Source organism: Rhamphochromis sp. 'chilingali', assembly GCF_963969265.1.
Source record: "Rhamphochromis sp. 'chilingali' genome assembly, chromosome: 4".
NCBI classification, from domain to species: domain Eukaryota; kingdom Metazoa; phylum Chordata; class Actinopteri; order Cichliformes; family Cichlidae; genus Rhamphochromis; species Rhamphochromis sp. 'chilingali'.
This window is the reverse complement of record NC_137948.1, coordinates 31821964-31849409: the sequence shown is the minus strand read 5'-3', so window position 1 is coordinate 31849409 and position 27446 is coordinate 31821964. Positions and strand designations below refer to the sequence as shown.

The 27446-nt window shown below is 41.1% G+C and overlaps 1 protein-coding gene across 1 annotated transcript in view; it reads right to left on the bottom strand.

Moving 5' to 3' along the window:
• Positions 1-5266: 5266 nt before the first annotated feature.
• The window catches only part of mad1l1 (mitotic arrest deficient 1 like 1), a 69973-nt gene continuing 47793 nt past the window's right edge, over positions 5267-27446 (bottom strand). Inside the window, exon 18 of the mRNA XM_080879953.1 lies at positions 5267-7091. Coding sequence (XP_080736079.1) covers positions 6942-7091 — 150 coding nt within the window. The 3' untranslated portion in view covers positions 5267-6941. The remainder of the gene's footprint in view (positions 7092-27446) is intronic.

The window sequence follows — 27446 nt, the reverse complement described above, 5'->3', positions numbered from 1 at the left end:
CATCTTTAAAAACAGGGCTTAGAAAGTGCTTTGGCAACAGTGCAAAAGCGAAGTCCAGTGGAGTCCTGGCATTCATGTGGATTTTTCCTCAACACTTTCCACCCAATTAATCAGTGTTGCAGATGAGCTGAAACATCCCCAACACCCTGCAAATTCCACAAGTCTCCTGAAGGCTCAAAGAACGTGAGAGAGAACCCAAGAGAGATTCCAAATCATCCCAACTCCCCATATCTCAACTGGATTAAGCATCCAGAATACATCTGATTCATAGGGACCCCACAAGACAACCCACAGGACCCAGTGGATCTACTGCTAACATTTCAAAGCTGACAGGACACCAACAGAGATCCTGCATTCACGCCACAATGGGTAAGAAGAGCATAATAAACAATATAAGACAGGTGGTATTAATGTTGTGCTGTAGCTGTATAGTGCAGCTTGTGGAAAATCCCTTTATTTACACCAGCATCAAAGCATGTAACACAGCCCGTGTGTATTTTCTATCTTGGTGGGTCAATAATCTTGTTCAGGAGGTGAAGGATGAGAAATTCTTCATTGTCAAAGCAAAGCTTGGTGTTGATGAGCTACCTTTCAGTGTCACTGAGTTCTAGAGTTGTAATGTTAAGACAGCAACATGTTGTTTTGTGTAGATAATAGCTCACATCTCCACTCCTTTTCATTACTTACACCTTCCTAGTAGCAGGTTGGACCCCCTTTGTCAGGATGGATCCATGCTTTCGCGTTGTTTACACCAAATGCTGATGCTGCCATCAGAATGTCACAGCATAGATCGAGACGCATCAGGCCAGGCAACTTTTTTCAAACCGTCTGTTATCCAGTTTTGGTGAGTCCGTGCAAATTGAAGCCTCAGTTTGTTCTTGGCTCACTGGAGTGACACCCGGTGTGATCTTCTGCTGCTCTAACACATCTTACTGTACTTCAAAGTTTGACGTGTTGCGCATTCAGAGACACTCTTCTGCATACCTTGGTTGAAATGAGTAGTTATTTTAGTTTCAGCTGCCTTATTACCTCGAAGGTCTAACATCAACAAAATACTATCACCCGGCAACCAGGGAACTGTTTCAAATTGGAGATTTTCTTCTTTCAGATCAGTCTTTGTAAACCCTTGGGATGGCTGTGTGAGAGAATCCCAGCAGATCAGCCCAACAAACCACGCCATGTTCACAGTCACTTAAATCACCTCTCTTCCTCATTCATATGCTCAGTTTGAACTTTAGCAAGTTGACTTGATCATGTTTACAAGCTGCTGCCATGTCTTAAAGAGCTAAGACCTATTTCAAGGGTGAGCTTAAATCATGCAACAGTACCCAATAAAGCCTTGTTTTGTCTTCCAGGTAGGCATTCCCATTACAATAATCTCAGCATTTATAATTTCAAAAGAAAATCTGGCACGCGCCTACTGCTGGCAGTAGGTCAGAGTTGAATTCTCTTTTACTTTCTCTGCTGAGGTTTTCTTTCGATTTTAAACCTTAAGCCTGTACGATAAACCTCACGCCTCCTGCTGTGTTGAACGTTCACGTTTGCGGGATCTCTAAATCCAAGTCGGTACCAAGAATTTCATTTCAGCTGGAAAAGGCACCGCATTACAATAACTGTAAAAGTTCAGCATCTGTTACGACCAGTTAAATATTGGACTGGGTTCCTTCACATAAAACAGTTACATAGCAAAGAGCTTTTTACTGCTGTTCTGGGGCACAATACTGTAAGAATACATGAATGCCCTCGCACAAACACACACACACACACACATACACACATACACACACACACACACACACACCTTATTCAGTGAATACAGTATCCTGCTGTTTCTACTCTAGGGGGGAACCCGAGGAGAAGAAGCTCAGATCTGAACTAAAGCATGACAGCTGCACTGTCTCTCTCTCTCTCTCTGCTGGGACTACAGTGAAGGAGAGAGCTGGAGACTGGAGGAAGCACTGGGAGAAAGACTCACTTCAGAGAAAATGATGCAGAGCTTCCTGTGCGAGTGGAAGCCGGCAGATGGAGAGTTTAGTGAGGAAGGTATAGACAGAGAGACAGAGAGAGGGAATAGGGATGAGATGAAAGAACAAAGTGGCAGCTTCTTTCTCTCTCTCCTCTTTTACTGTCCCACAAGCCTCCCTCTAGTTTCCAGCTGAGACTCCCCTCTGTAGCGGGCATGTCTCTCCTCAGCGGGTCTCATCAATATTTCTCTGTGGTTTACAAAAAATAAAGCTGAAAAGATGAAGTTGAAGTACCACTCCTTTACTTTAAAAAAAAAAAATTAAAGATAAATTAATCATGCACAAGAATTGCTTTTAAAGATTTAATGCTGCCTTGAGATGATTTCCGCTGCGTATTTTCTTTTAAAAATACACCTTTCAAACGGATTGTTTACTGTCTGATGAGGTTTGGCACGCCAGTGCAATCTGATGCACGGCGCACAGCTCAGCTATGGAATTTTTAACCTCACTCCACCATCTCATTTATAGTTAATGAGATATCAAGGGTTGTGCTAATTGTTTTTCGACTCTGAGATGATGGGCTGATGAAATAAAGATAAAGGAATTAATAAAAGAGCGTAGGGGAGCAGGAAGATGAAAGAGTGTGAGGGGGTTGTAGTTTAGCAGGTAGCGAAGGATTATAATAATAATGGAAATAATGTGGTCGATTGAGATGTTCACTGCTTTTGCTGTTTTTCTTTTATTCTGATGTACACTTAAGGTTGTAGCGATGCACTAAGGATTAGGAAGCAATCATTCTTTTATTAGCTGTGTTTCAGGTAATTCTCTGTGGTAAACTAGAGCTAACCATGGTTCCAGCTGATTACAAGCAAACAAAACCTAAAAAAAAGGACAGTCTTAAACATATCTTCTCTTTTTTGCCTGGAGCAAAAAGCCATTGTTTAAGCACAACAACACTCTGAAGGCTACTAATGACATCGTGACTGAAAAAACAACAGAAATTAAAATTCAAAGACAGAAACGAAACTGTTCTTTGCCCACAGTGGCTGTGTCGGAGAAAAAAATATCCCTCCTATTTGATTCATTCAAACGTACATGCAGAGTCAACAGGTGTGTGCCGGTGGCGTGCCCAGGAAAGCTGAAAAAGAGAGACCCATGTAAGGAAAACGGTGATTAGGGGAGTCTGAACACTTAGATTTGGACTAAAATTATCTGAAACTTTGGACAGGTTTCATATAAGTGTCCCCCAATGCAACAGTGGACCTACTGGGACAAACACAAGTTTTTGAAAAATGACAAGTTTGGTAGTTTTACTTCTGTGCACTACCGCAGTGCATTCCAAATCAATTGTATAGGATTGAAGTGCAGGCTTTCAGCTTTAATTCAAGGCATTTAATAAGTAACATTACTTTTTTGCATAGTCCCCCATTTCTATAGGCTCAAAGGGAATTGGACTTATAATTGAAAAACAGGCGAGGTGAAGCCTGCTCCCCATTATTTCAGACAAAAGATCTGTGAAGTCAGTCAACTGAAAATGAGTTTTGTGCTTTTGCTTGATTTTATTGTGTAAATCTGTCCCACGAGGTTGAAATCTGGTGAATTAACACAGCTTATCTATGCCAAAGTATTTAAATAAGACTAAATGCATGTGGAGTCAACTTGATTTTTCTAATTGATTTTCTACACAAATCTATATTTTATTGTAACAAAATTCAAAGGTATTGTGTACTAAGTACAAAAATACAATGATAAAAGATCTGTCGGTGATTCCAAGTGCTGAACTTGTATTTGGTATCAAGATGAGACCCAAGGAGATGCCATCATTAGGCTGAAAAAGAACACACTGCAGGAGGCATGTTGCTGTCTACAACCAAGAGATGGCTTCAGGAACTGAAATCTGGAGTGTGCACAGTTCAGTCTTAGAAACACAAATACAAAATCGGAGGCAGAGACTCATCATCATCATCAGATCAAAAACAACTAGCGAAATTAAAAATACAATAAAATAATTAATAATACAATAAAATTAATAAGAAAGGTGTCCGTTTCCTACAGAGTTTAAAGCCAGGGAATAAAAATAGGTTTTCAATCTGGACTTAAAGACCTGCACTGATGACGCTTGTCTAATATGGAGGGGAAGGTCTACAGGACTCAAACAAGCAGCTACTGAAGCTGCAGTAAAGGCCTGACAGAGCATCTCAAGACAGGAAACGGCATTTGGTGATGAAGGTAATAGCAAAAAAGAAAAAGTCACTGTTCAAAAATGAACTAGAAATGAGCTAGAAATGGCAAGAGAACCATAACGTGCCAGACATTTTTCCTCTATTGCAAAATGGAAACGTACAGCGTGTAGGTTAACTCTCATTTAATAACCCCGTAGACTGTTCTACAGTAGCACTAGCAGGCTCTCTTTTTTCCTCACCTGTTTTATTTGTCAGCTAAGCCCAGAAATCCTTGTACTTTGGTTTGACAGATTCCTTCGGCATCCAGCACCATGTTATTGGGTTGTCGGACAGGAGCGCTGGCAGCAACTTTGACTCAGAGCAACTCCAGCCCTGGTGGGAGTTTGACTCCAGAAAGAGAGCCGTGCTTAGACGTAGTCTTAACTATATCCACTTGGTAATGCTCGGCCCTCTAAGCACACAACCTGCTGCTATAGTAATAAGGAGTTTGAACACCCCAAAATATAAATAAATAAAATAAATATTAAGTTAATACAGTGTCGTGCAAGAAGCAATACACCCGAGCTGTACACTAGTACATATTCAGTGGCTACTACTCGTTACCTCTTTGGTTGAGCTTGCACATTTATAGACACTGTTCAGTAGAGACTAATTTACATGTAATCAGCATTCAGAAAGAAAAAAAACACACACAAAACAAAAACGTTTCTTCAATTATCCATGACAAAAAATGTGATCCAGGAAGTGCAGTTTGGGTAACAGTTCCATTAGTGTGAAGGCTTATTAAACACCAAAACACTTAGAGTGCTTTATAATAACACAAGGATGGATCCCCCCCCTTCCTAACTCTGGAAAGGGGCAGAGCGGCTGTTGCTGCTCCACTGACATGCTGCTCACACTACACCTTCTGTGTAGCCAATCTGTCAATCTGGACATAGTCTGAGGCAAATTAGACCCATGGGTGCGAGCCCGGACACCAGTCATTCGGGTGCTAGCTCCAAATCCAAGTGTCTCCTAATGCCTGCGGTCTGGGTATTTATTAACGCAGTGACTCATTAAATCTCACTCGATCGACAGTCCAATGTGTTTTATTAACATTTTCATTTCAAATTTAAGACAAAAACAACAAAGGTACAGCAGATCGCAGCGTGTGCTGCACAGCTTACGCAAAACCCTCAAACACATGACCTCATCGGGGCGGTGGGTGTTCAGATGTGCTGCGCTGTGAAAAAGAATGTGTGTAAAAAAACAGAAACAAAACAAGGACAGTATGTGGCATGTACTGTGCAGAATATGTTGCCTCATGAGGCATATGGCTGGGCCAGCTGGAGTCCTTATATCGTTGCTGTGATGAGTGGCTTCATCCTCAGTTTGCTTCCTTTTGTTTCTCGGTTTTATTGGACGGCTTCCTCATTTCCCCTCTTCAGCGTGTTTATTTCTGCCATTTTCACGTTATTGTTACCAAGAAATTCCACTTGTGTTGTGTTCACACACACAAAGATGCAATCGCTAACTGAAGCCATAAAGGGGATAAATCGCAATTCATCAAACTCAAGGACAATGACTGTGTTACAGGCACTAAACATTACAGCTTCCCTGCACATGGCACACCACACACTGTAATTCTTCTGTAAAGCTGGTGCACAGGAACAAGTAAGAGAGAGCAAATACATAATTTCTCAATTGAAATTCAGAGTCCTGAACTAATATTATACTGTATGACACTGTTCCTTTCATTCGCGCCTGCTCCGTTTCTCCTGGGTGACAGGCTGATAGGTGACACAAATTTTTAAATTACCCATATCCATGATTTTTCCATCTATTACATCTAAAATGACTGCACACGGTTACTCCTTCAGTGTTTCAGTGTCAGTCAAGCTTAGTGATCCTGCTGACAGTGGAAACGCACAAATACTCCCCGTGTGATTACCCTGCACCGCCTCCTGACTTCCAACCTTTAAAAATCTTGTGAGGGGAAAAACAAATCTGAATTACAAACTGAACTAAGCAGGATTCAGTGATTGCTTTGACACCGGCTCAGATTGGCTCGGACAGAGTGGAACTACAACTGCTTCTTTTCTCTTGTATAAGGCCCCTAGAGCAGCGGTCCACAACCGTTTTTGTGCCATGGACCGGTTTTAAGGTGTCGTGGATAAATACAACAAAATAAAACTAGTACCAGTACCGAAAAAAAAGAAGATTTATTCATAACACACGTGAAAAGACCCAGGAAAACAGAGTTAACGATAAAAATGATAACAAAATAACGCTAAAACCATACATTTCACACCCGAGCCTCAGCTCTCACGGACCGGTACCGGTCTGAGGCCCGTGGGTTGGGGACCGCTGCCCTAGAGAAAGGAACAAACTTAGAGGAAGTGTGTTTCCAACATCCAGTATTTTTATTTTTATTTTTTTAAAGAAGGCTCTAAATACAAATATAAGTGATTTTTATGGATCATTTTCATGATGACTAGGAAAAAAAAATGGTTTCCTCGAGACTTTATTGATGAAATATTCATTGTACAAATAGGCGCACCAAGCTGCTTTTCAATGAAAGAAATTCTATCAAAGCAGGATTCTGATCCGCCACAAAAACAGCACTCGCTGATCTATTCATACAACAGAGCTGCTGAAACATACCGGCACAATCAAAACAATTTATGAATATTGTATGAGGCGAGGGGAAAAGTGAAGTATATAGAGGGCGATGGGGGGGGGGGGGGGAAGTCAAAATAAAAGTTAAGCTCATCTCGAATTTTTACACGAGTGTGTGAGATGGTGTGCAGTTCTGTCAGACTGTGGTCTGTCGGCTGAAGAGGTCGAGGGTCACGGCGGAGAGGAACGCTGGGATGCTCTTCTGGTGATGCAGATGAAGAGCCACCATCTCTCCCAGAGTTTTGGAGAACTCTGTTTCCATAAGCTGCATGCTTCCGTTGGAGCCCTGAACCAAAACACAACACACAATAACAAGCAATCAGACCCACTGCATTTGTTTCCACACAAAAAAAAAAAAAAACTTTCAAAGTGAAGCAAGCTCACTTAAAAGTTGTTATTCTCTACTAGGAATTAGTGTGTGTGCGTGTGTGTGCATTCACAGCAGGGTGAAGGTGTCTAAATCTGTGTGGATTAATTAAAAGGAATGAGGAGCAGCTCGGGGCGATGAAGTGAAGGAGAAAGGGATGAGTGAAACAAGGGATAAAGTAATTAAAGCATCGCAGGGAGGGGGAAAGCAGTGAGCAGCAGAGTCCCATGACATACAGAGAAGATATTGAGACATCTTAGAAATGCCCCGTGTCAATGTGTGTCAGACACACAAATCTCTGATTTGACAAGTGTCACGAGAAGGCTCATAAAACGAAGGGCAAAGGGAAAATACTGAAGAATGGCATTTAATCAGAAACAGAAGTCCAGAAGTCGAGAAAAGAATAAATCAAAGGGTATTAACAGACACGGTTTTTTTAGTGCACTCTCTGAACACCTTGATTGCACACTCATTCTTGGCGGTGACCTCAACCTTGGACTAAATGAAGAAATGGATAGGCTCAACACAACAGGAACTCAGCGTAATTGGCAGTCCACAAATATAATCAAACAGTATATGAACGACTTTGGTCTTTGCGATGCATGGCGCTCTCTTCACCCCACCAGTAAGGAATATACTTTTTTCTCGCATGTTCATCACTCTTACTCTCGTCTGGATTATTTTTTGGTCAGCAGCTCACTGCTGTGTGACATTTCAGACACTGAGATTCATCCTATAGCTGTCAGCGATCATGCTCCTGTATCTTTAACACTAATGCACAAGAATAATACTACGCCAAGTAAAAACTGGAGAGTTAATATATCACTACTTAAAGATGAAGACTTTATTAAATATTTTAAAAAGGAATGGACTTCATATTTAGACTTTAATGACACTCCCGGAATATCTGCTTCTGTTCTATGGGAAGCAGGGAAAGCTGTGATGAGAGGTAAAATAATTTCTTTCTCATCACACAAAAAGAAAGAAGAAAACAAAAATATTCAGGAATTAGAAAAAAACATCAAATCACTAGAAGAAGCCTACGCGTCCCACCAAGATCAGGAAACATTGAACAAAATATGCAAAACAAAACTAGAATTAAATGAAACTATTAATAAAAAAACACAATTCCTTATACAAAGACTTCGCTTGCAGAATTTTGAACACAGTAACAAATCAGGTCGATTTCTAGCTAACCAGCTAAAAATAAATAAAGAAAAAACAACTATATGTGCTGCTAAAGATTTATCGGGGAACACAATATATGATCCTGGAAGAATAAACAACATTTTTAGGGATTTCTATGAAACTTTATACTCACCACAAATAAACCCATCTAAAAATGAAATTGATCTGTTTCTTGACAACGTAACTCTTCCAAAATTACTAGACAGTCAAGCAATGGAACTGGATTCGCCACTGACGCCAAGTGAACTCCAGGAAGCCCTGATAAGTATGCCCAATAATAAGGCTCCAGGTCCAGACGGCTTCCCTGCAGAATTCTACAAAGAATTCTGGACAATTCTGGCACCAGTATTCCACAGCATGTTGCAGGAAATCGAGGAAAAGGGCAGACTACCACCAAATATGAATTCTGCCAACATTAGTCTCCTGCTAAAACCAGGCAAAGACCCTTTATTTCCCTCAAGCTATCGTCCAATTTCTCTTTTAAATGTAGACCTTAAAATAATCTGCAAAGCTCTCTCAAAGAGATTAGAGAAAATGACCCCCCTCTTAATTCATCCTGACCAAACTGGTTTCATAAAAGGTCGGCACTCCTCAACAAACACTCGTAGATTACTTAATTTAATAGACTACTCATACAATAAAAACATCAAAACCATAATATTATCTCTAGATGCAGAAAAAGCATTTGACAGAGTTAATTGGAAATTTTTATTCGCAACTTTACACAAATTTGGTTTTGGAAACTCTTTCATAAACTGGATAAGAATATTATACAATTCCCCAACGGCTCGTATCAGAACAAATGACCAGACATCCTCCAGCTTCTGTCTCCTGAGGGGCACCAGACAGGGATGCCCACTCTCCCCTTCACTTTTTGCAATTTTTATCGAACCTCTAGCAGCAGCATTTAGACAGGCTACAACAATTAAGGGCATAAAATGTAAGAACATAGAACATAAAATCAGTCTCTATGCGGATGATGTGTTGCTTTTTCTGCAAAACACACAAACCAACCTCTCTGAGGTAATTACTTTAATAAACTGGTTTTCAAGAGTTTCAGATTATTCAATTAACTGGCCAAAATCTACAGTTCTCCCCATTAACTGCTCCTGCCCCACTGCAATCCGGAAATATTAAATATTTAGGTATTAATGTCTCTCCTAAGCTTTCAGACTTAACTAAACTAAACCACATCCCACTTCTAAAGAAAGTAGAAGGCGATCTGACTAGATGGAAATCTTTACCCATATCACTCATGGGAAGGGTCGCCACTATAAAAATGATGATCTTGCCAAAAATAAATTACTTATTTTTGATGATCCCTAACAAACCATCACAAGATTGGTTCAGATCTCTGGATTCATATATTTCCAAATTCCTTTGGAAAGATAAACCCCCGCGTATTAGCTTAAAAACGCTACAAAGAACCAAGGATAGAGGAGGATTAGATCTGCCTAATTTTCACCAATACTTCTTAGCCAACAGGCTTCAGTTCATCTCAGAATGGTTAAAACATACCTTCTTAGTTGAGCCCTGGCTAGATGTTGAACAGGCACTATGCAAGGATCTAGAGATTTCAGACCTACCATTTATTAGCTCAAACATCAAAAGACATGAATGCTTTAAAAGTATCAACATCAGCTTTTCTCTAACAGCATGGTGGGAGTTTCTAAAAATAACGGAGTCTTCATTAATCCCATGCAAACGTACACCTATCTGGAATAACCCTGACATATTACAAAACAATAATATGATTAATTTTCCAGAATGGAGTTGTAAAGGAATTAAATACTTAGAACATATATTAGAGGGAACAGAATTTATTCCATTTGACAGACTAGTTGAACAATATGGGATCAACAAGACAAGGTTTTTAGAATATCAACAAATTAAATCCATAGTAAAAAAGAAATTTAACCTCAGTCAAGTTGAATTACAAACACCACTAAGTGCGGCACATTTTCTTACTCTTAAATCCCCCAAATTATTATCTAAAATATACAGAACACTTTCTAAATTAGATGAATCAATATCCCTTCCTACTGCAAAGTGGGAAGCAGATTTATCAGTCAACCTAGACCAAAACTTCTGGTCTCAGATTTGCTTAAAAACTTTTAAATTAATTAAAAATCCCAGTCTGCAATTAATACAATACAAAATACTTCATAGAGTGCACTATACAGGTCATCGGATGTTCAAGATGGGCTTTACATCTTCCAACAACTGCTCACACTGTCAAGGCAATACACCAGACAATTACATCCACGCTCTTTGGTTCTGTCCACCAGTGCAAAAGTTTTGGCGCGAGATATGTGAAGATTTATCAAAGTGTCTGAAATGTAACATTCCAACTTCCCCCTTAGTGTGTCTACTGGGCAGCTTAGATAATGTCACTTCAGAAAAGAATATAGCCCATATGATCTTCACTGCCCTATGCATAGCCAAGAAAACAGTCCTCATGAACTGGAAAAATAAAAATAATCTTAATTCTAACCAATATAGAAATTATCTATTAGATTACATTAGTCTTGACACAGCCTCTGCCACCACATTAGATCAATTGCTCTGGGCCCCTTTTATCAGCTCCATCACCTAGTGGGGGTGGGGGGTCATAGTTTGGTCCCACCTTCACTGTTGTGATTGGTGAGGGGGTAGGGACAGGCTTAGGGCGTCGGGGGGTTCCCCGGAGGCATCTTCCTTGGGGGGCTCAACCCGGGGTAGCGGTCACGTCCGGTTGGGGGCTCTGTTGGCTCTCAGGTGACTGTTTCCTCGCGGCTGCGTGCAGCGGGGCTAGGGGAGGGTCTGTGCTGACGGACGTGGGTTACTGACCTGGCAACCTGGCTGCCCCTGGGTGGGTCCGGGATGGGCGTGAGGTTCTGGGGGCGCTCCGTCTCTGGGCTGGGGCCCGGGCCGGGCCTCGGGGGCTTGGGTCCTGGTTGGTGTGTTGCCGGGGTTGTGGGCGGGTGGGTGCATGGGGGCCCGGCCCTGGAGCAGGGTGCCGCCGGTGCGTCGAGCCGCCTGGGGGGCTCTTCAACTGGTGGGGGGGATGGTCACATCTTGCAGGAGCTTTCTTCTCTTCAGGAACTCTCTGCAGGAGGGGGAGATACAGGAGAGGTGGAGGAAGATCTCAGCCTGGGTGTTTACCATCTTATGTAGTCTGGAAGATGTGTGGATGGTGGGGTGGGTGCAGTTTTCTCTGTGGTGGGGTTGGGTGGACTGTCCAGGGCTCTGTGGAGCCGGGGGGCGCTACTGCACTGGGCCCCGGTCTGATGGGCCTGGGCCCCCCTTCCCTGGCGGGTCGCGGAGGGTGGGAGTGCCTACTGGGGTCAGCGGGGGAGCTGGCCCCAGGGAGGGGTTACCTGCCCCTCCCTTCCTTCCCTCCCCATCTCCAGCTGCCTCCCTCTTCCCGCTCCTCCACAACCACCCACACATGCAGGGCCTTGGAGTGGGGGTATGTCACTAGGGTGCAGAGGAGGCTACCCCCCCCCCCCCCCCCCCTGTCCCCTTCTGGCTGCCTCTGCCTCAATTTTATCCCACAACTTAGACATTCACATTATTCACACTCTCATTACACATACATATAGGATCTTGGGGGTGGGCACAATCACGGAGTCCAAATTACCATCAGGGTGTATACCTCACCCCTGACGTCGTTGCCCACCTCTCAATTTTAAATACACTTAGTCATTGAGGGCTAGCAGGAGGGACTATGCGCTTACCTGCTGCTCCTTGGCAGGTAGCTCCAAGCCCTCCTGGGTTTTAAATGCACCTTAGAACACATATGCATCAACACTACAATGAGCGGGTGGAGGGAGGTTTGGAGTCTTCTCCCACCCCCATTCTCTGCGGCCTGCTGGAGCGGGAGGGCTAGTAGGAGGAGTTGGCCATCCGACTGCGGTCTGGGGTGTGGGGCCTCCCTGCTGCTGCGGAGTCGGGGTGGTCTGCCTCTCCCCACCGCAGGGAAAAGGGTAACACCACCTGGGTCTGGGTGCAATTCCCCCCTCCAGGGGCAAGGGTACCTAGACCCGGTTTGTAGAGTACGCTTGGGGAGTGTGATTGTGTGTACAGCGTCTCTTTATGTCTGCCTCCACGTTGGTTGAGTGTGGAGTGAGTGCATATGAGAGCATGAGGGTGGGAATGGATGTTTGTATATGTGTGTGCCTGTATGTCTGTGTCTATATGTCAGGTTGGGTATCAGACGCCACCTCTCTGGGGACACCTCAGGCCCTCCAAGGTTTGGAGGCCTATCTCCACCCACCACCACTTCCCCTGCCGGTGGCGGACTCCCTCAGGTGTCGGTGTGTTGGTGGTTCTTTGTGTCTGGGGGTGGGCGTCCGGGTACACACCGGCTCACTCCTTGGCGGCCGCTTGTCGGGGCCTGGGGCCTGGGGCTCGCTCGGGCCCCTTTGGAGGTGGGGTGCCCCCGGCCTCTCGGCCTGGGGCTCGGTCACTCAGGCACAGCTGGGGGCCGGCGGAGCTCACGGGCGCGTCACTGCAACTCCCCCTGACTTCTGCTCCGCGGCTGCTGGGCGAGCCCTCATCTGGGACTCTCCTCAGCTCTTACTGGGACAGTGGCGCGGCTGCCCCCCTGTTGGTCTTCCATGGTCTCTTGTGTTCTGGGGGCCTCTGGATGTCTGGAGTTTTGATCTCCTCCATACCCGCTTCACACCCTGGAGGACGGGGCTGTGGCCCCCCCACACTCCCTAGCAGATCATTACATGGAGAAACCTTTGGAATGCAAGCATGCTGATCCACACAGGTATGCACACATGGGTATTCACAGACGCGGACTAAAGCTTTCTTGGCTGCTGCCTCAAAGCACACTGCGCGCTGTCTATCTTGCGTGCTGCACAATATCGTTTATTATTTAGTAAATATTGATATCTATGACTAGCTAGTTTATTGTGATGGTGCTTTGTTTTCTCTATTATTATGTTGCTCTTTGTTGTTTGCTGTCGCCTCTGTTTGTTTTTTTTGTTTGTTTTTTTTTTTTTTCTCCATACAGGTGACCCAGGAGTTCTTTTTTTTTTTTTTTTTTTTTCTCTCTCTTCCCCCTCCTTCTCACCGTCTCTTCTCCCCTTTGGTTTTCTTTCTTTCTCTCCCCCTCTTTCTCTCATTCATTCCCCCTGTCCTATTTATTAAAAAAAAAAAAAAAAAAAAAAAGACAAAGGATGAACTGAAGCTCTGCCATCACGTAATGTCGCATACTGTTGTTTCTGATGTCATTTAAAAAAAAAAAAAAAAAAAAAAAAAAAAAAAAAAAAAAAAAAACAGACAAAGATTTAATCCCGCGCTAAATCATTTCCAACAGAGCACTTTTATTGAAGGAGCAACTCTGTAAATGTCCTCTCACTGTGTGAGACCTGGAGTTAAAAACACATTAGGAAAAAAAATGATAATTAATGATTTGACAAACGGATCCTGTTTGAGCATCATTATTTCTAAGACTGAACAAAACAGCTGGAAATTGCAAGGTAGTGCATGACTGTGTTGTAAAAAGTATTATTTGATAAACTAATTAGTGCGCTTCCTCTCACACAACAACCTGAAGTGAACTGTTCATTTCTGTGTGAAGAGTCACAAATCTCTAATGGCTGAGAGGAGTGGATACCTGAACTAATGGCATTTGCTAGCTGACTGCACAATGCCTAAGTGAGGCTTAATGCAGTATGGAGCGCGCTCAGGAAACGCAGATATACTGACCTGCTGTTTCAATGTCATTCTTTGGAAATATGAATGAAAAGTTTATAGTCAGAGCCGCAAAGTCTGTTAGGCTACGTTCACACCGCAGGTCTTGATGCTCAATTCAGATTTTTTGATCAAATCCGATTTTTTTTGTCTGCGTGTTCACACTACAAATAAAATGTGACAGCAAGACGTCACACACAACGCGCTCTGTTTAGGCCCAGAGCAAACAGTATTGCTTGACTGATGGCTCTTAATATAAAGACTTCGGACTTTACGTTTCCCAATTTTTGCTTTAAGTTATTTTGTTATTTACATAATAATGTAGATAACCTAATAATAATGTATGTGTAATAATGTGTATGTGTTAGTCCCCATAGGGAAATAGTTCCTCTGCATTTAACCCATTCACCCAGTGAAGCAGTGGGCAGCCACCAATGCAGCACCCGGGGAGCAGTGTGTAGGGATGGTACCTTGCTCAGGGGTACCTCAGGGTAGCTGTTCAGTGGAGTCGAACCCCTGACCTTCTGATCATGGGGCCACCACTCTACCTACTGAGCTATCCCTGCCTAATGATCCTTATTGCTGTTTTAGAGAGGAGCGGTGCTTCAAAGGATAGCTGCAGATTTCTGTCAGAATCTGCAGATTATACAGTACAAATAAAATGTTCACGTTTCTCCAACGTTGTCTTCCCAACAGTTTCACTGACATCTACACTGGATGGCCAGGAAGCATTCGCGATATCTTCTCCGGCGCTGATAATTGGCGTCTGTCTTGTGTCGGTGACGTAAAAGACGGATTTAATGCGACATGACCGTTCAAGCAGCAGTCGCTTTCTAAAACATTGGATATGTATCTGATTCAGTACCACATACGAAAGTGACCCAGACCGGATTTGAAAATATCGGATTTGTGCCGTTCACACTGTCATAGCATGATCGGATATGGGTCGCATAGGGTCAAAAAAAAATCGGATTTGATGCGCTTTCGCCTGCAGTGTGAACGTAGCCTTAAAGACGTTCTGCTTCAAAAGACAAGCTAAACTAAATCAAGTCATAGGTGTGCTTCTGTTTTTTCAAAGACACTTGTAACATGTATGTAATAAGTCCAATTCTAATGTAAGAGTAATTTTACTCCCACCGTGTCATTAGGATTGGGTGGTGGTGTATTTTTTATTTTGTTTAATTTTTATGGTGATTTAGTCTCTGTACAGCGCCAGAGTGGATATTAAATCAAACAATCACGAAGTGCAGATTGTATTAATTGTTTAGAAATTACATCAAATTTTATACACACACAGTATGTGTGTGTGGGGGGGGGGGGGGGGGGGGGAGGGGGGGGCACTGGCAGGTCGTTTGAAACTAAGATGAGTATTGCACATTTGATGTGTCACATGACCCTCTTCCTATTGAAAAAACAAAAGTTGTATCCAAGATGGCCGACTTCTAAATGGCTACCATGGTCACCACCCATCTTGAGGAGTTTGCCCCCTCACATATACTAATGTGCCACAAACAGGACTTTAAGATCACCAACCATTCCAATGTAATTACGGTGTATCCATATAAATGGCCCACCCTGTACAATGCTGTTAAAAGCGCAATCTTGATATGTAGAATCAAGCAGGATGAACAGCTAAATTTTAACCTTTGTTTAAACTGTCCCAAAATACTCTTGGCGTTCATAAAAAGGTGAAATACCTCGGGCACGTTATTACTGAGCAAATGAACGATGATGATGACATATACAGATAACGATGTAAGCTCTATGTGCAGGCAAATACTATTGCATGAAAATTCAGCTTTTGTTCACTTCCAGTTACAGTGGCTTTATTTAAAGTGTATCGCACAGTGCTATATACTGCACCCTTGTGGTCATCTTACAAATAATGTAGCACGCAGAAGCTGCATGTTGCATATAATGATGCAATGAGAATCCTTCATAGGATATCTATGCCCAGTCAGATGTTTGTAGCTGTGGGTGTTTAAACTTTTAAAGCACTTTTAAGAAAGTACTCACTGATCCGACAGTGAGTGTTCCCGTTACTCATCCAGTCTGAGGAAGCATTGGCTGAAGTGTTTGTGTATTCATTGATTTCTTCTAAGTAATTTTGTATTTTATGTATATTATGGTTTTATATTTTTACAAATATTTAACATTTTTTATTGAGGTTTATATGTTGTGTTTTGTCTTGTTTCTTTTTTGTTCATTGAATACAATATGGCCAGGCCAAGATATTTTGATACTATGCTGCGTTGATCCTCTCTTCCCACTCAATTAAATAGCGATGCCAGCAGGATATACTACTTTACAAGTAGTGAACAAGTTTAACTCTGAAAACCAGCTTAGCTGATCCTGATCATAGTTGTGTGTAATTAGGACACCTGAAAGAAATGTGGCTTTGGTCACTTCTTCAAAAAAAAAAATGTAGTCTTGATTTCCCTCTAAAATAATCTGTGCATCACCGCAACACAGCAGTTCAAAGGCTTTTCTAATCGCACCATCTTTTCTCTGACTACTTCCCATCACTTCATCCAACTGCCTGACAATCCCTGGTGAGATTTTTTTTCCCTCTGCGCTGCAGTCTCAAAGCTACACCATATCCTCAAGCTGCGACTCAAATCACAGACACGCGCATACAAACACGTGTGCACGCACGCGTTTTTAAAAAACGCCGTGGCTTGGAGAACATGAAACGCATAGATCAAAGAGAAAACACTGGGACTAGTTACCATGGAGATCTGTGTGTTTGTCTTTGGCAGTCTGTGTGTGAGAGACACGTAAGAGTGGACAAGCTGATGGAGGCCTCTGGGGTCCGAAGACTGCGAGGACGCTCACGGTCGTCTAGAAAGGAAAACTGAGATACCAGCCTCAACGTGAGGCGAAACAATACAGCACTGAACAAAACAATTGTTTTAAGTGGCCAAACGTGGAATCAGACACACACACACACACCTGAACTAAGGTTACAGAGATTTACAAAGATTACTAAAGGTTATAGATACAAAAAGCAGCAGTGCTCTGGGACTGAGGCAGAGCAACATGGAGACACGGTAAGAGGGCACAATGAATAAGGCGGTGAAGAGCCAGACTCCAGCAATGTTTGCACACAAACTGCCTTGCTTCAGCACCGCTCCCATTATGTAATTTATAACTTTACAGTCTGAAAACTTTCAACTCTACAGTTCCTTTTTGAGGCTATATTAAGCTCACCATTTTCGATTTCAGTTCGGCCATTTGCAGCACCCATGCTACAAGCTCTGTGAGGCTGCACAGTGGTGGTGCCTGGAGCCGACTGCTGACATCACCCTGCTAACATGCTCACACTGACAATGTCACGACACTACCTCTGTAACACTAACATTTGCTAATTAGGGCTAAACACACAGTACAGCTCGGGCTGATGTGAGGGTCATTAGTTAAGCAAATATTTGACCATAAACCAAATTACCGGACGACCTGCACTTGCGTCCAGATGATTGAGCCAGCAGACGTGTAACTATTTCAGCAAGGTCGTCAGGGGTCATCTTTTAAGACCCCGAATTTCTGTCCACATATTTGTTAAAGTCTAGATAAGTGCAATGGACTCACTGGCTGACAGATATGGCAGCATCACATCACTGGCTAAATTTTGACCAGGAATCTTAGGGCTCGCCGAAGATATTCACATCAATCCTCTGGGCATGTTGGACACTGGAAAGTTCTGAGCGATCTACATGGGATTTTGCTCTGCAATAGTGGTGGTTTTAATCTTCAAGTTGGTAACTTTCAATTCGTTTTTTTTTTTGTTTTTTTTTTTTAAATAGTCCTGCGTTTTTTCTTGTGTTACTTAACAAGATGCACATCTTCTCTGTATTCAGTTATTACCTTTTCACACTGATGTTGACCATCAACTTTTCCAGGTATGTTTCCCTCCACCTCTCAAGTGCCAATACGTCTAACAGTAAATGGGGCTGTCATAACCTTGTTGCGTTTATGTTTCTAGTAGAAAGAAAAATATCACCTGAAGTAAAAAGACTGAATGCTGCCATTTGTCAGGTTTACAGTCCCTCCAGTGCTCCGTATGAGGATCATTGACATAACATGAACTCTTGTTTTCAGGGGAAACTAATCTTAACACACTAATAGACATCGTTTAGTTGATATGATTGTGAATCAGATCAAGGGTTTATTCATGATGTTTGTTATGATGCTGTCATTTTCTTTGTGTATTTACTCTCCAGCTGCTACACCCAGCTAGTTATGCATTAGTGGCCGTCAAGCAAGGGATGTTGGAGCAAGCTGAAAGAATATTTCTCCTGCCAAAACAGCGAGTACTGACCCTCAGCCAATTATTCATAAAAAGAAATGCAGTGACACAGAAATGGGCCATCAAAAACAGCTTTTCCCCTCAATCACAGCTAAATGTGCTGCGTCTGTGTAACAGTGTGTTATAATGCATTAGCTTTGACGTTTTTGAGGCAAACTGAAGGTTTAAGAAAAAGGGGGAAAAAAGCTGAAGTGAAAGTGAACTGTGGCTCAACCTCTGCACATAGTCTGATAACATAAAACTCTGATAAAGGCTGAAAAAGACCAAAGCACTGTTGAACAAACTGTTACTATATGAAGAACTGTTTAAATTAATAAATGAATGAATGAAAGACGCTTTTTGGTTCTTTTAATGTCCAAGAAGGTCACATATCTGCCTGAGTAAATCAACAGGTCTCCAAATGGACTTGTACTGAGTAGGTTGCAAACTGATATCGGATGCACTCATAAACAATTCTGTTTAAGTACAGATGAAGGGGAGGAGTCATTTTTGCTTGTTAACACAGGCTAACCTGTGATTACAGATTTTAATTACACATCAAAGCTGTGCTATAAAATTAGAGCTGGGCGATAGAACGATAACGATATGTATCGCGATATAACTTTTACTCGATAGAGAAATTAAGCTATCGCGATAGACCTCGCCGCTCTTGTCCTCTTAAAATAAAAAAAATTAAAAATAAAAAAAAAGGTCAGCCAATCCAAACTAAGTAGCGCAGAGCCGAACCAATCACAGCCGCAGCGTCACGTCGCGTGACTTGTTACGTACAGCACAAGTGCCAAGCCGCACGTGTGTTTGTTTGGGAAGCAGCCAGCGGGTAATGGAGGAAATGAGTGTGCCGACTAGAAAAATCAACCGAGCGTGACCAAAGAGAAAACAGATGATGGTTCCAATGCTGGAGAGATTGTCGAACGGAAGAGCCATAGAAGTTCCGTAGTGTGAAGGTATTTCGGCTATTTCAAGTCTGACAAAAACAGAGTAGCGTGCACTGTAAATTGTGCCGAAAGCAAGTCTGGAAATACAATAAACTGGTGCATGCGTCACACTGTGCGCCACGTTATTGTTTCGGTGAAATGAATTTCTACAATACTGTTACTGTTAATTCTACTCTCTGCAGTGTTTAAATGCTTACATATACACACAGTTACTGTCCGTCCACACATACGACTCTGTTCTGCTTCTATGCCCCAGCTTTGTTTACTTTTTCCCACCGAGGCTTCTAGACTTCTGATTGGCCAACATTTCTGCACGGTTAGGAATCTAGCGCCTCCTGCTGCTTTGGCATGTTCATAGCAGCGTTTTCCTTCATTTCTGCCTTTATGTGTGGACGGGATTATTTTTTTAAAACGAAAAATCTCCATTTTCAAAAATACCCGTGTACGTGTGGACGTAGCCTCAGTCTCTGACTGGAAGCGCTAATTCGTCATTCGGCTTTTGTCAGACTAAAGTAACTGTTAAAACTGTTTGAAAAGCTCAGCTATACAACAAGGAGAGATTGAGAATTTCCTTTTAGTTCTCAGTTTCTTTGATATTGACAAAAGTTAGTCAGTTTTGTCCGTTCTTCTGTAAAACAAACTAAGATTTATTTTTAGAATTAATATTTTGTTTCTAAGTGGAATTGACAATTTAGTAGTCTGTTTCGTTTGTTCTATTTTGAAACTTAAACGCTTTAGCGGCTGCCTTTTGTGTAGTTTGCAATATTTGCCTTTATTTATCTGAAAAAGTCTCATGTTCCTTAAGTACATCTACCCTGTTGAACTTATTATGGGAAATAAATATTTAAATCAAAACAAGCTGCTGATTATTTCACATTTTACTTGTGAGCAACGGCACATTTAAATCTTACAAATATAGTTATTTGGCTTATATCGTGATAGATATCGTTATCGCCTGAAATGGAAAAAAACATATCGTGATATGAAAAAATCTCATATCGCCCAGCTCTATATAAATTTATTTTTTTTAATGGTTAAAAGAGACTCATATTTTAAATGAACATGACCCAACGGGCCATAGGCTTAGTGCCACTTGTTACATTTATTTTCACATTTCTCTTTCCACGTGCACAGAAAATTCAAACCAAGTTAATCAAAGGTCAGGGGAGATTTTTTTCCTTTAAATCAGCTTTATTCAAATACTGACCATATCAATCCCTATTTGCATATTCACGCGTCGCTAAGAAGTGTTTTTAACTATATCTGACCTTTATGAAAACAACAAGGTTCTGTTTACGTTTGAAAACGTGTAGGAAACAACCAAGGTGACATCAACGTGCCGTAAACACAAATATCACAGGTTCCTCCAACAAGGTGACTTCGACCTCACCCAGCATGAAAGCAGGCAGAAATGAAGGAAAACTTCTGTTTGTTTCCTCAAGATCAGGGCTAAGAATCTAAAAAGACAAACTTGTGCACAAAAACTAAGGACAACTCAACAATGGAGAGGAGAAGTGCTATCCCATTCATCTTTTCATTTGTCTATCCAATTAAAGGAAATCGATCCTTCCTGGCTTGAGATGCAGGGTGGGGCTTTATAGTGACCTCATCCAAGCAAGGAGCTGCATACTTCCTGAATGACAATAATGCTCCTCTCTGAATGCAGAATGGGCCAGAGTAAAAGGTTTACACCTACGCCATCAGACACATGAAAGACAACAAGGCAAAAACAAAACCCTGGGCCCTCTGTTGTCATGCCAATAAAAAGATCAGCAGCACAATAATCAATGCTATTATTTTTCTGACCTTGAAAAGGTTTCTCTCGATAGAGATTTTGGGATTTTTCAAACATTTCCAACCCCAACTTCAAAAAACTTGGGAAAGTGTAAACTGTAAAGAAAACAGAAAGCAATAATTTGAAAATCTCAAATTCATATTTAATTCAAAATGACTTTGGTGTCAGAAAAATGCCTCAAAAATTGGGATGGGATAACAAAAAGCTGGAAAATTAAGTGGAGGAACATTTAACAGCCAGCTAGGTTAGCAACATGACTGGATAGAAAAAGTTCATTCATAAATTGTTGGAAATTTTCACAATAATGTTTTTCAATGTCAAAATGCAAAGACTTCAAATATCTCCTGATCTAGTAAACATATAATGAAAGGGTCCTGATAATTTGGAATTTGTACAATCAAGAAGGCTGAAAATCAGTATTGGCTGCTTGTGATCGAGCTTTTTTCTTTTCATGCCACATCTTTGTGAAACAACCTCCTGCAAGATATTAGGCAGGCCTGCTCTGTGGGGGCTTTCAAAGCCAAGTTAAAGACCCACTTGTTCATCCTGTCTTGCGTGTCTTAGCTCTGTGCCTAGAGTTTTTACTCATTCTTATTGCTGTTCCCTTTAATTTATCTGTTTTTTAAAATTTGTTTTTATTCCTTTATCCTTTTTTTAAAAAAAAAGTGATTTATATAATAAGTTATTATCACCATCATCTTTGAACCAGAAATGGCCGTCTACTCTTGACCCAAGCTTCAAAAGCTGCACAATAGTAAACATGGCTCTTGTAATGCCCTCTTCGCCAATTTAAGGTTTTCTTTTCTGTTGTATTGTGACATGACGTGAGGGTGAATTTGGGTGAAAATGGTTCTTTTAATGATTTTAAAAAGTATTGAGAAAATAAGCTCTCTCTCTTTACAACGAAAAGAAAACAAAAAACAAAACTCAATTGTAGAGGTTTATTTTTTTTAGTCATATTGGAAACTTTCTGAATGAAGCCCATTAAATGACTTTATTAAAGTATTCACGGGGTAATATTAATGTTGCATGTAATTGTTACCATTTCCAAGCTCTCATTTAGTGCAGCTATCACCAATACCATTAGGTGGCTTATTGTGCTACAAAAATAAAAAACACGGCAACTCCACGTGCTTAAATTCACCTTTAAAAAGGGCAACACTTGGGATTTTGGAATCACCGTTTCACGCCACAATACAACAAATGTTATTTCTTTAGCAGAAGTGAAGCTCTCTGGCTTCTCATTTCCATTTGATGAGCTGTTTGTGTTATTACAACTGATTGGCACAGCTGTTTGGAAGTTTAGATTGTGGAGGGGAAAGATGATGATTAATCAGTGCTCTTCAGCAAATCATTTTCCACTTCCCTAAATCTGTAACGCCTGAAATACTTACAGAAAATTTCACTGTTCTTGGACAAGGCATGCCGCTTTGCACTGGTCTTTTTCAACTGCACATTAAACTCAGAGTCCTGATCTGGCTGCACATGTGTGGATGTGATAGATGGCTCTATATTGAGGTGGTGACATGCAGTTCACAAATCAGCTGACCTCTGCCTCTACTCTCCACCGCTAATGAGTAGACTTTTCTTCTCTATCCTTCTCTGTGTAGTTCTTTCCTCCCTCTGTTTCACTGCATCTTTGTCACCGCGATTAGATCATTCGAATAGAAATCAGTGCATTTGAAAACATTTCATTATCATTTATACCTTTGCCTCTTTACACACACACGAGAAATTCCAAAGGATGTCATAGCTGTTGATGGGTGCGGGTGAAAAACAGAAGGCAAATTAATTGAATATGCAGATTAATAGCTTGCAATTTAAATGCAGATTTTGGCATTTTTCCAGAGTCGGGAAGAGGATGAAAAGGAGAGAGGGAAAGAAACACTGTGTGGAGTTCCCACCAAAACTGAATCAGCAACAATTCAATACATATTTATATTCTAATCAGCTTTTTGTTTACACATTTAAAAAAAACGCTACTAATGTGACTGAGCGCTGAACAACTAATGGCAACATACATCTGACGAAATGATTTAGTGAGTGCTATGAGAAAGACCTCAGCTTAATAAATGTGATTAACCTGAATCTCAGGAGCACAAATACATAAAACATGGAGTAAGTTACAGCTGTTAGTAGAAGACACCTAAGATGAACATTCATAATGACAGGCGTGTTCGTCTGTATTTGTCATTTTAGATTTCTCTCATCGTTGCCTTTGCTCCCATCAATCTGTAATCAGAGATACAAAACACCGCTCTGCCTCAGTCACCAGCTTTAATGTGTGATTAGCTGGCCACTAATCACCAACTTAGAGTTCTCATGATTCATGACTTAAATATATAAACTGAAAGAAAGTATGAACTGGCCAGTTGTTTTTTAGCATTAAAATACCAAGTAATGAATGCCAAGTGAGGAAGAGCAAGGGTATTTATATGCAGTGACAATGAGCTAATCCCAATGCAAAACATTATATGTAGCAAGCATTCCCGATAAGACGCAAAGAAAACAAACTGGGTAAACAAGATTTTGCTGTTGGAATTCTGAGCAGTTCCGAGCTTTTCTCTGCATTATAATATAGAAACTGGCAGTGATGCTGGGTTTGTCACGTGGATACACTTACGGCTGGGTGGACACTGTACTAATGCAGCTTGTTGGAATCGTTAAAGCGTCTCTCTTTGCCTCACGTGCACACACGGTTAATTCTGCCCAGACGTTATCTTCCCATTTACTTGTGAATTTTATGTAACACACGTAACACTGTATTTGTGTATACAGACATTGTATCAACTCAAAAATGTTTGGCTCAGTCCAGGTTCAGTAACACTGTCTTGATGTAAAATCAGTTAAGAGTGGAGTGATGTACGCTGTTTATAAAATGTAGTCTTTTATTTTGAAAATGAAATTTGACAGTGCAATTTTTAAAATTGTGATAGAACAATAAAAACCAGGGCTCGCAAAATCGCTAGCGCAAAGTCCCGGGGCTAGCGATTTTTCCAGTCGGGCTACCAAAATCCATCTCAGCACTGCCCGTCGGGCTATCATAGGAAGGAAAGATATGTCAATGTTTTTGCATTCTTTCGCAAATGTAGCTGAGTAATTAAGTCATCGGCATCGATGAGCCACTGTCAATATGTGACACATTGAAATCGCGTTTGAATTTGCGCTTGTTTTTTGCTTTCACTTTCACTTTGCGATCGCGCGAACTGTGTATAGAGAGCGGCAGGGCTACCAGGGATTTTGAAATTTTGCGAGCCCTGAAAACATATTACATTATTAGAAATGTCTTAATATGACTGTATTGGGAGCACTCATCATCTATTTGAGTTTTTAATCATTTTTAAACTCAGGCTTGCAGAGTGGGCGGAGACTATCCTAGCACTCATTATAAGCAAACAGTGGGGCACACCCTGGACAGGTCACCAGTTTGACTGGCCAATTCAGAGTCACCAGTTAATCTAACATGTCTTTGGAATGTGTGAGGAAGATGGAGTACCAGGAACGTGCAAACCCCACACAGAAAGACTCGAGCCAGCAGGTTTAAACCATGAACTTTCTTGAATGGCGCTCACCACTGCACCAGTTTGCGGACCATATTCAGACAAAATCTGTTTATAGTATACTATATGAGCTCACAAAATTAATGCCAATAAATGTCAGACACACACACAGACTCACTCTCAGACACATTGGCATAGTTTACGAATAATCATAGTCTAATTTACAAATGGAGACAGATTGCAAACACATTGCAATCAGTTGAAGTCAGTCTGTGACCAGTTGCAAACTCATAACACCACTACTGCTAACCAAACAAATTGGATTCAGAGTGTAAGATTTTACATGGCACTATTTCCACAAAATATTTAGTAAATATTAATACTGAGTGTTAAAAACAGACCTGATTATCAGAATTCCCTATGAAGGTGAGATTTACAGCCTATTTCAACTTAATTTGCTGTAATGCACCAAAGTTGCTGTGTGTTACAATTCAGTTAGAAAGCTAATATTATGAAATATTATGTGCACGGTTTGTTGGCTTTGCATCTGATTCTCAGTAGAAGGGTTTCACAGTTTACATGTAATTAAACTTTTCTCTAACTGAACCCTTGTTCTTAAATATGCAGAGATCTATTAGTCATTTCTTAACATTTATACATTTTCCGTAAATTCATTTAGCCCTGAAACACAGGTTCCCATAGGACTCCTCAGCCTCAGGGATTTGTGATGTGGAATCTCAAGATTGTTAGCATAATGAACATGCTTCTCCTGATTTAATTTGCAAATAAGGATAGGAAAAAATAAAAAAATTTGGAAATAAGAAAAGGATGGCTTATAAACTGACTTGGCAATAAAAACAATTCTAGATTGAGCGTCTAAATCACATTTACAAACATTACTTCGACAAAGCTATCTGTCTCTTAAGTGGATTTCTCTTCCGTGTAGGTGGCTAATTACAGGTTCTATAAAGCAAAAATAGTAAGAGTCACAGATACATAAGAGAAAGCAGAAAAGATAGGTAACCTTTTATTGCCAAACAGCAGCATGGAGAATATTTACAGCACAAACCTCAAAGCTTACATTAGCCTACATTTCTCACATTGCAACTTGACTGATGATAGCTCAGTTAGAAATTCTAGAGTGTTCTGCTAGCAGTGGCTAATTCAGCAGCTATACTATACGATGGGTGACCCACTTAGTCCTGTAAGCTACACCATAACTGCAAACGGACATCAATGGGGCCGATGTGTACGTAGCTTTCTCAATCCATGAGTTTGTGCGCACACGTAAACTACTTCTGAGACTCAGCAGCCCTATTGATCAGAAGTGGATAAATAATTGATGTTATTTTTCCCCAAAAAATGTTTTTTATTAATACAAATGTGATTAACTGATGACCACTTAGCACCGGCATTAATGGGTCATCTTTCCTCGAGTCCGTGGCAGAGACGAAGCAGCCTTCTCCGGCTCGGGAATATTCATGACCTCAGGTGGACTTATGTGTGGGTGTGATGTATCATGTTACCATGGAGACAGCAGACATATGTTCCGAACATCGACCAGAGGAGGCAGTGACGCCGACAAGAGCAGGCACGCGAAAGTGCACGCACAGACACACGCGTGCCCGCATATTCACATACACACCCCGAGGGCAAGCGGGACAGGAAACTGTCAGGAGGAATCAGAGTCAACATTCTCCTCTTTCTCTGGGAGTTTTCACTCCGAGACCGCTCTCTGAAGGCTTAAGTACATACAGTCCTATCCACTGAAGAAGTACTTAATTTATTCTCTCTTGTCCCACCAGCCTTTGTGTTTACTGTTTATTAGTGCTTTGCTCATGTTTATCTTTATTGCTATCAGCGATACATCATTGAGTGTTTTGTTTCAGTCAGTGAGCAAAGTGAAATTCAGTCCCAGTAAGCCTTCTTCTCCCAAAATATTTCAAACACCCACTCATCTCTTTTTCACTTTCATATTCATTTTTATGGCTCTCAACTCCATCTTGTACACATGAGCAAGAGGCTATTGTGTGTACATGCGCTCTGAGATTTTAATGAAAAAAAAAAGAGAGTGGAATAAAACACACAATGTGCTGTTATTCCACTGTACAAAGGGAGTTATCTGACTGCACAGTACACACAAACAGTGGCTCAACAATATCCTGAAAGACTGTTTTTAATAACTACATTAGCGGTTTGAAAAAAAAAAAAAGACCTTGTTTGATCAGATTCAGCTAAAAATAGATATGCTACAATGCTATAGCAGCTACAGATGAATGAGTACTGATGGCGAAGTGTTCACTGAACAAATCGGAAAACCTAAAGGTGGCAAATTAAATTTGCAATAAGTTGGACATAACTCCTGGAATTTAGGCAGGACATTTATTGAAATTGTACTGCAGTCCCATTCTTCCAACTTTTCAGTATTTTTCGTAAGGCTGAATGGGTTTAAGCTGAATATTAATTAATATTAATAACCCACAAAGTTCCACACACAGCTTCAAATTAAAGGTATCAGTCTTTTAGGGTTTTGATTTAATTATGCATTGAATTATAAAACATTAATGTACTTTAGATTACTCTAGCATCAATGTGGAAATGGCATTAACTGCTATGTACAGCGCACTGTATATTATATTATTCCTCCTTTGGAAAGTGAGAGGATTGAGACCTACAACCTGATTGTTTTACAAAAATCAATGCGTTAAGCATCATTGGTTTGCTAGATCGCAAACTGTACATTCTACTTAAAACTAAAATTGGAAGCCACTGAGAAAATAAATAAATGTTACCAAACAAACAGCATATTGTAACCTCCTGAGGGTCTGTCAGTACTACTACCTGTAGAACGATCCATAATCA